We start from the raw sequence: 10,577 nt of genomic DNA on the forward strand, positions 1-10,577 counted from the left end.
ACAGGAAAAAAATAAAATCCAAAAACTCCATAGAAGGCACTGGAAGAAACAATATGATACATAAAATAGAATGTCTTTGTGACCATACAAATCATTTCCTAAACCCCTCCAAAAAATAGACACAGAAAAAAAAACAAGCTTTAGAACAAATCTCAGACAATCACAAAGCAACAACAGGGCTACCACAATGGTTGGTCCTGGTTCCAGCTTTAAATTCCAATCAACCGATGCTATATGCAGTCGAAACTATATAATTACAACATCTTGTATGAGGAAGACCGCATTTCATTCATTGATAAGGATCTAGCATTGCATTAATCGGGAAACCAGTGGAAATTTTGTTTGATTACACAAAGAAAAAAATACTAGAGAATAAAAACAAAACAAACGAAAATAAATAAATAAAATAAGTAAACAAAATAAATGAATGAAAAAAAATATAAATAAAGAAAGAAAGATAAAAGGAAAGAAAATAATAAAGAAAAAAAGATTAAAATAATATTTTTTAAGGGTTTTATGACCCATTGAAGTCATTTCAGCGCCAATAAAAAGGAAGAAAATTGGATAGTCAAAAGGTGCTGATTGGAATTGAAAACACATGAGAAAAAGTAAGATAAAGGATAATTGGTTCTAATAGGGAACAGATGGAGATTCCAAAAACACACTATCAGTGCACTTAGTTTGAGATCATCTAAAAGTTACATCCAATACAAGCACAAGACCCCACTAAGAGGAACACATTCGAAGGTTTACAAACCATTATATCTAAAGCAAAAAAAAACAAAAAAAAACAAACAAAAAAACGACTAAATAACAGAAAGATGATGTACAAGGAAAAAAATATCATCTCCCAAAATTTAAACTATACAATTGACTGCCTCCCTCCCAGTCAAGGACTCCAGCCAGGGCTTGGACAAAACTAAATAATCCCATTCCAAAACAAAGACAGAAAGCAACTCGGAAAACAGATATAGAGGATAGAAGACAACGGGTGAGACCTCCTGTCCACTATGGGAGAGAATGAAAGAAAATCGATAACACAATTGAATACTAAAAACACCAAATTGAGATCATCATGGCAAAAAAATACTGAACGAAAATTATATCATAACTTCAAAAAAAGAACACAAGCTCAATGACGTACGTTTTAGGCAATCGGCCCTTTTTCATCCAGGAACAAAAACAAACAACAACAAAAAATAAATAAAGTTCAGAAATTAGTGTGAAAAGGTTAATTGCAATTAGGAACAAAAACATCTGTGTCCAAGAAACACTCCTACAGGAAGTGCAAAAACACAACAAACACTCCAACAGGAATTGAAAAAACACAACAAACACTCCTACAGGAAGTGCAAAAACACAACAAACACTCCAACAGGAATTGCAAAAACACAACAAACACTCCAACAGGAATTGCAAAAACACAACAAACACTCCAACAGGAATTGCAAAAACACAACAAACACTCCAACAGGAATTGCAAATACACAACACACAAATATTCACCATACCAACATGCTGGGAGTTTGTTAACCTGCCTTGTCTTCTTAGAAAGTTTTAACACATTCGGAAAAAGCTCATATTTGTGTCTCATATATGTGACCCTTCGCCTCAAAACGGTATTAAGTCGGGTTGGTTAAGGTCTTGAAAATAATTTATAGCCAGAAATATCAGACTTGTGTTGAGTTTGTATGTTTTATTAAGAAGAATGGATACCATACTTTTGGGTGCCAATGCCAACAATTTATATTTTTGACCGGTTTAACATTAAATTCGACTTCTAAGCATATGGTTCGTTCCGACATAATACCGTTTTGAGAAGATGGGTCACATATATAACAACAAAAAAAAAGCATTTAAAAAAATATTTTTTTAAAAGACAGAAAGGAAGAGTGCACAATGCCAAGCTTGCAATACCAGAAGAGACGCACACCAACTACACATTCTTTCCTTTGTTGATCCACCTATGTACACACCACTACACATTCTTTCCTTTGATGATCCACCTAAGTACACACCACTACACATTGTTTTCTTTGATGGTCCACCCGTGGAATTATCTCCACAGAGGTGTGTACTGCACAGACTGGCTGGCCTGATACTTTCAATTGGATATAGGACGGGTGTCTGTAGAAATTGGGTTATTTCGAGATGTATAAGTCTTGGTATAAATGCAATATAAAATGCAGGTCGGATCCAAGATTGTAGGGGGACTGAAGTAGACGTGGAAGAAGACAGAAAATAAAAAAAGAAACAGGAGGGGGGAAACTTTGACGATGTTGAAAATATCAGACTTGCCTACTACTACAAAAAATTCGTAAAAATACGAATTTTTGACTTAACAGCAGAAATAAATAAATATACATTTTTGATTCAATGCAATGAGTAAAAAAAAAAACTTCAGTGCCACAAAACATCTATTCAGGGTTTTGAAGGCATGTTTAATACTGCTAAAGATAAAATATTAATTTGTGAAGTTAATCATAGTGACTTCTATTTATTTCTTCCATCTGAAAACTAAGGTCTGCAATATTGAGGGCAGTACGGGAAAGTCGAAGAGTAAGAATAGTTAGGAAATAAAAAAGTATCCTCCAGTCCCAGGTGTGTAAGAAGAAAAAAGCATGATTATGAATCATCTGATGTTTGTTTTTTTGGTTTTTGATTGTTTCATTTCTATCGCAACATAAATTAGACCATAATAGTAATAGTACCAGGAAAAAAGTATGAGGGGAGGACGAGATAAAGGGGAGAACAGAAAAGAAAAAAGAAGGAAGGTGTATTGTACCTATGACGGTAGGCAGAAAAAGTTCCACACAGTGGCTCCATTTAGACCAATGCACCAATAAATATAATTTAATACCTAACAGTTACCACGCACTAAATTATCAATCTAAAAAAAATAGAGATGATTCACAAGGGAAAAAAATCATCTCTTAAAATAGGTGCATGGGATCAGCAACCATTCCTTAATCGTTGTGAGCTATGATCCCCACCCATAATTTTCTATAATCCTTTGTGTAAAAATGTACATGATTCACTGAGATAGCAATAGAATCATACAGTTTTGTCTCACATTACACTTGCAAGGGGAATAGTCACTGTAATTTTCTTTTAGAAATAAAAATTGAACAAAGCCACGTTATCCCATTTACAACGAAACAGACAGATTATATATAGATTGAACAAAGCCACTTTATCCCGTTTACAACGAAACAGACAGATTATATATAGATTGAACAAAGCCACTTTATCCCGTTTACAACGAAACAGACAGATTATATATAGATTGAACAAAGCCACTTTATCCCATTTACAACGAAAACAGACAGATTATATATAGTAGCCCTGATAGTGACATGCCTGCCATCACTAGACTGGGTGTAATGTCACATAGGCATGAATTATCAGATGGTTTCACACACACACACACACACACACACACACACACACACACACAAACACACACAACCCCCCCCCCCCCCAAAAAAAAAACACCAAAACAAAACAACAACAAACCAGAAGTGTTGTATAAGTCATTCAGCCATCGATCCATAGGGCAAGACCCGATATCTACAAGAGACTGAAATTCATCCAGTTCATGTCATCGACAGCAGCCATCAAACGATTCATCCTAATTAAGATGATGACCCTAACCATCCAATGTTCATTCATCCTAATTAATATGACCCCTAACCATCGAATTTCATTCATTCTAATTAAGATGACCCTAACCATCCAATGTTCATTCATCCTAATTAATATGACCCCTAACCATCCAATGTTCATTCATCCTAATTTAAATATGACACCTAACCATCCAATGTTCATTCATCCTAATTAATATGACCCCTAACCATCCAATGTTCATTCTTCCTAATTCAGATGACCCCTAACCATCCAATGTTCATTCATCCTAATTAATATGACCCCTAACCATCCAATGTTCATTCATCCTAATTAATATGACCCCTAACCATCGAATTTCATTCATTCTAATTAAGATGACCCCTAACCATCCAATGTTCATTCATCCTAATTAATATGACCCCTAACCATCCAATGTTCATTCATCCTAATTAATATGACCCCTAACCATCCAATGTTCATTCATCCTAATTAATATGACCCCTAACCATCCAATGTTCATTCTTCCTAATTCAGATGACCCCTAACCATCCAATGTTCATTCATCCTAATTAATATGACCCTAACCATCCAATGTTCATTCATCCTAATTAATATGACCCCTAACCATCCAATGTTCATTCATCCTAATTAATATGACCCCTAACCATCCAATGTTCATTCTTCCTAATTCAGATGACCCCTAACCATCCAATGTTCATTCATCCTAATTAATATGACCCCTAACCATCCAATGTTCATTCATCCTAATTAATATGACCCCTAACCATCCAATGTTCATCCATCCTAAGTAAGATGACCCCTAACCATCCAATGTTCATTCATCCTAATTAAGATGACCCCTAACCATCCAATGTTCATTCATCCTAATTAAGATGACCCTAACCATCCAATGTTCATTCATCCTAATTAAGATGACCCCTAACCATCCAATGTTCATTTCTACTTTTGTTACAGATTTGCATTTCTTAGCCCAAAGTCCTTTTGTATCTTATCGATTTAGATCAGCAAAGTATTCACATTTAACAAGCATTTAAAAAATAAATAAAAATAAAATAAAATAAATTCCCTGTATTAATCCCATAGGGGAATTTTGTCTCTAGGGTCTATTCCAAGGGAAGACTGGAATAACCCAGGCGTCAGCTGCAGTGCAGCGCTGCAAATTAAGCTATGGCGAGGTGACTTGCTCAAGGCAACATAGCACAGCAGCGGATGATCGAACTCTGTAACTTTTGGGTACGAAGCAAAGACGGAACCACTGAGTCACGCTGCCTCTTATATAGTGCAATATCCACTAAATGTGTTCAAAGCGCTTAACAAGAGGTCCCTCATCAGCAGCAACACTTAACATGTAAGACGAGACAAGACGCCTATGAGGCGATAATACAATTTTTTTTCGGACAGAGACAACGTTGTTAGCAGCCAGGTATTTATTTTACATCTGAATATGGTGAGAGAATGTGAGTAAAGAACCTTTTTCCGAGGATTCAACTGCTGGACTCAAACCTTGGACCTTCTGATCTGAAGATTAGAATCATACCACTAGACCACATAGCTACACATTTATTCAATATCTCTGAAAACTAAGTATGGATGGAAAATTGATAGTTAAAATTCTTAATATTTCTGACCTTTTATGAATAAAATCAAGTGTATACAAAATAAAAGAGTTCTCACGTTCGTAGTAAGTTGCACATGAAGTGCCCAGTTGAAGAATATCGTCAATTCCAAAGGCAGCCTTCTCAACAGCTTCACCTCGTTCAGCGACAAAGGACAGCCTTATCTCCCCTTGAGGAAGAGTCACACATTGAGACTTCCACCCTTCGGTTGTGTTGGCAGAGGTGGACCAAACCTCCGTCTGTAGTGGAAATACACACAACAAATCAATGTTATATGAATATGACATGTTTTTGTATTGTTTTTAAGGGTTTTACCGCGCTTGCTACGCATTGTCATATCAGCACAAGTAAAAAGGAAGAAAATGGGATAGTAAAAAGTTCCAGAATTACAATTAAAGCACCCAAGAAAATGTGAAACGATGGGGAATTGGTTCAAAGAGGAAACAGATGTAGATTCCAAGAGCACACTAGCAAAGTACTTAGTTTGAAGTCACCTAAAGCACCACAAGCACAGGTCCCCACTAAGAGGAACACACTCAAATGTTTACAAATCATTTATAATATGTAAACAAAATATAAAACCGAGAAATGATTTACAAGACAAAAAATATAATTTCCCAAAACTCTAACTATATATTACTATTTCCCTCCCAGCTAGATTATCCAGCCAGGGCCAGGACAAAACTAAGTAATCTCATACCAAACAAAGATTGTTTTGTTTTGTTTTTAAGGGTTAACGGCACTTGCAACACATTAAGGTTATATCAGCGCCAGTAAAAGGGAAGAAAATGGGAATAGTAAAAAGTTCTAGAATTACAATTAAAGCACCCAAGAAAAACTAAGACATAGGGGAACTGGAAACAAATAGGGATCAGATGTAGATTCCAAGAGCATACCACCAATGTACTTAGTTTGAGATCACCTATAAGTCTCATCCGGACACAAGCACATAATCCAACAAAGAGGAATACACTCAAATGCTTACATTATACATTAAAAATAACAAACATAATAATACATAACAGAGAGATGATTTACAAGGAAAAAAATATTATCTCCCAAAACTAACTATACAATTGACTGTTTCCCTCCCAGCTAGGGTATCCCACCAGGGCCAGGACAAAACCAAGTAATCTCATCCCAAGACAAAGACAGAAGGCATGTTGGAAAACAGATAAAGGGGAATAGAAGACACAGTAAGTGCCTCCCTGCCCACTCTGGGAATGGGAGGTCAGGAACCCCACCTAGAACATGACTTGACTTCAATCATTTGATATATAGGGTCCAGATATGAAATAGGACATTCGCATTGTAAATCATTCTTTTCAAGATAATGATGCTTGTTGGTATATTAATCCATCGAGCACATAATTGAGTGAACATTAAAAATAAAAGAAAGGAAAAAAATCAATTCATTGCAGTGACGATTTGAACCCACAACTATCTTTACGTAAACAGAAATTTATCAGTGACACGATTTGACCCTACAACTATTTTGACGTAAACAGAAATTTATCTCAAATGAAAATTACATTGGTTGAACATCTCTTAATAAATTGAGCTTTATATAGCGCAACATCCACTAAACGAGCTCAAAGCGCTTTACAAGGGTCCCTTGTCAACAGCAACATTTAACATGTAGGACGGGAGATGCCGCCTGTTAGGTGATATTACAATTTTTCGGACAAGACAACGCTGTTAACGGCCAGGTACTCATTTTATACCTGAGTACAGTGAGAGAAAGTGAGTAAAGAGCATTTTCCAAGGACTCAACTATGCGCCGAGCGCGAGGATCGAACCCAGGACCTTCAGATCCGAAAGCGAGTGTCATACCACAAGGCCACATAGCCGAACTGATGGTTACAATCAGCCAGCATGTACATATTAGCTGGTCTGATAAGCAAAAATAATCATGGCCTGCTTTAATATTGTTCTAATGGACAATATTTTTGCATCTGTTGAAGAGTACTTCCATTAGAAACGACAATTACTTTCTACCCCATTTGGATCAAATGCTTGTCTATCCCAGAGATCTAAGAGCCCAAGATACACATTCAATGCTGGGTAGGCAGAGGGAGGGGAGAGTTTAAAAAATCTCCATTTCACTCGGGAAGGTCTGACATCCGAACCTGATTATGGGCCTAGTTTAACATTGTTGTAATGGACAATGTTTTGCGTCATTTTTTGTTGTTGAGATTTCCATTACAACAACAAGCCCATAATGATTGGGTTATCCGACCTGCAAATAAGTGCATTTCACTCGGGATCAATCTCAGTCTCTTTGCATTAAATAAAACAAATAAAAATTATGCCTTTTGCGCCATGATATCATAAGATATCATCGCCAAGCCATTCCACGAAGGAATATAGATAACTCATCAAACAAGATGTTTGATGTCAACAGGAATCACCCATGTTGTCCAAGTGAGCAAATTGGGGGTTATTAATAATCTTGCTAAAGGGGAAAAAACGAAAGTGCCTGAAGCGGGGCTCGAACCCAGGTCATCCGGATCTCAGTGCAATGCCTTAACCACTCGGCCACTTCGCCCCCTCTTTGCATTATAAAGATAAAAACAGGATAAACACAAAAGGCAGATGCAGTCTTAACCTTCTCTTTACCAGTCATCGGAAAATCGTCACATTCGTTATGATACAACCAACATTCAAATTTCTTTTGTACATCACAAAGTTTAAAGAAAATGAACATTGTGTTGTAGAGCATGTTTTGCTGAAAAATTATTTATCGCAGGAACTAACTGCTATTGTGTTTGAGTGATAAAAAAATATATTTTCGTGTTAGTTGGGTGTGAAGTTTTGGGGAAAATCATGAAAATGGCTGGTAAGGAGAGAGTTAAAAAAACTATTTCAAACCAAAATATTTTACCGGAGTCACTGGGCCCTGTCCGCTCACGAGCAGTCTAAGGGTTCCTGTATCTTCTACGTCAGGAAGTCGGTACATGGCATGGTAGAAAAACACAAGGCCATTTCCCATAGACAGGAAGTAAGGGGATGTAAGGATAGCTGGCCCTCCAGCCTGGATGGGGTCTGCGATGAAATAATGACCTGGAAATAAAATATAATGAAGTATGATCAGAATGTTCCGAAGCTTTTCAAAGACATTGCTTATTATTTGAATTGAATTGAACAAATTGCTAATTGTCTGTAAAAAAATGCATACATATTTTATACAATAATAACAACTAGAATAACAAAATTAAAAAATGCCCTTATTTAATTGTTGCAACAACAAGTAAGCATGGGGGCAGCGAGGTTCAGCGGTTCAGTCTTTGCTTCGTACCCAAAAGGTACTGAGTTCGACTACCCGCCTCTTTGTGTGGCCTTGAGCAAGTCATCTCGCCCTAGCTCACTTTGCGGTGCTGCACTGCGGCGGATGCCTGGGTTATTCCAGATTTCACTTAGAATAGACCCTAAAGACAAATTTCCACTTGGGAATGAATAAAGGGAATTTATTATTTATTATTATTAAGTTACAAATAATGTCATCATTATTTCCTATGCAAGCTTCCAGCCTCTGCCAAGTACAAGGAAAAAAAATTATCATCAGCAACAATAAAGACAAAAGAACAAAAAGAAGCGATTGAAATTCTTTTTCTTTTTAATAATGAAAACTACAAATATTTTTCAGTTTTTCCTCAATCACCTACAAAAATAAACAAATAACATTGTAAAAAAAAAGTAAGAATATAGTTTTTAAAAAGTCATAAAGATAAAAGACAAAAAACAAACCAAAAAAATAATTGAATACTGGTTTTCCAAAACTCCCTAACTCTGTTTCTTTCCATTTTGAGATATTGAGGATTATTTCCCCTAAAATTTCTCATTCAGTTTGTTATTTTATCATATTAAAACTTTAAATTTATATGAATCTAGAGAAATTCATGTGTCAATTGATGGTTAAAACAAAGTTACGTTTCAATTTATTTCATTGATGTGTAATGTAAATGTGGCTGCTCGAAGCTCTAAGAAATAAAAAATAATGTGAAGTTGACTGTAAGCTTCAATTTCATTACAAAAACAGATCAAATGAACGTTTCGGGTTTCCCCTTTATCAAAAAAACAGGATGAATGAAACACCATTCATCTTAACTACGCTACTTCCACATCATCTCATTCATCTGTGGTGTTTCATTCATCCTGTTTTGTTGATAAAGGGGAAACCCGAAACGTTCATTTGATCTGTTTTTGTAATGAAATTGAAGCTTACAGTCAACTTCACATTATTATTTATTTCATTGATGTGGAAAATTTCAAAAAGTAGAAAATCGACTTAACGAGTTTTGGAAAACTATCCTTCAATTATAAAAACAAATACAAAACACACAATCAATAACGAAGAAAACAGATGTCTTTTGTTTTTAACTAGATATCTACTACTGATACTGACCACTATAATCTCCCACGGCCCCCTTGGTGTGGTCGAAAGCGGGGCCAGTTACCAGACTATCGTGTGCTCCAGTGGTGTGTGCCCAGTGAAACTGTCCAGGCTGTGATGAAATAACCGAATAGCCACATACAAACTTCTGCTCGAAGTCACAGCTCACTGACCTTTTAGACTCTGCAATGACACGACAACAGTTACAAACCTTTATTGATAGGAGAGATGAGATTATTGGTGTAAAAAAATTGATATTAATCGGAAATGATATTTGAATCCGACATGTTACTGTTACTGTTGAGGAAGGGTGATTTTATGGATGTTTTTTTCCTTGCTTTTTTTCTTTCTTGCTTTGTCTGGCACTGTTTCATTCACAGTTCACTTTTTTTCAGGACTTTATCTGTCGCTGAATGGTATTATGTCAGGATTAGTCTTACAACTAAAAATAGATTTAGAAGTTTTTATCATTGTAAAAACTTGCATTTATTCTCCTTCATAACGAATCAAAATCAACGCCTAAATTTCACATTTGTGGCTACCAATTAGATTTGAGGCACCTACTACATCCTGACATAATAATATAATGCTTTGAGATGCTGGGTAACATAAGATTGGTCTGAAAAAGTAGATTTCATGAAAACCACCCACACCCAAACACAACAAAATGTCTCTTCTGTTTGTGGCCAAACTTTCATTTTTCTGTCACAGAGTATTTTTTTTTAGCTATATCCGATACCTATCTATCCAACTGTTTCTTCCCAAAAGGCATCCCACAGACTATGACAATTTCTGGATCCTATTACACGACTGATTAAATGTTTCCATTTTCCCAAAAAATGGACACAAAAATCAATTCCGATTGTAATCATGTATCATTTTTCGGGTATTTATATTTGTCGAGATAACAAATGATTAAA

At 35.9% G+C, this 10,577-nt stretch overlaps 1 protein-coding gene across 1 annotated transcript; it reads right to left on the reverse strand.

Annotated features, from left to right (window-relative positions):
- Window positions 1–1,917: 1,917 nt before the first annotated feature.
- Window positions 1,918–9,868, reverse strand: LOC144961317 (MAM and LDL-receptor class A domain-containing protein 1-like; the record flags this gene model as incomplete). Its single annotated transcript, XM_078894553.1, has 4 exons — window positions 1,918–2,213; window positions 5,323–5,503; window positions 8,149–8,327; window positions 9,670–9,868. Coding segments are annotated over 4 exons (855 nt in total), but the record flags the coding sequence as incomplete, so codon positions are not given.
- Window positions 9,869–10,577: the final 709 nt, after the last annotated feature.

This window comes from Berghia stephanieae, unplaced genomic scaffold (genome assembly GCF_034508935.2).
Source record: "Berghia stephanieae isolate SIO BIC M18660-M18661 unplaced genomic scaffold, UCSD_Bste_1.3 scaffold2104, whole genome shotgun sequence".
Taxonomy (NCBI): domain Eukaryota; kingdom Metazoa; phylum Mollusca; class Gastropoda; order Nudibranchia; family Aeolidiidae; genus Berghia; species Berghia stephanieae.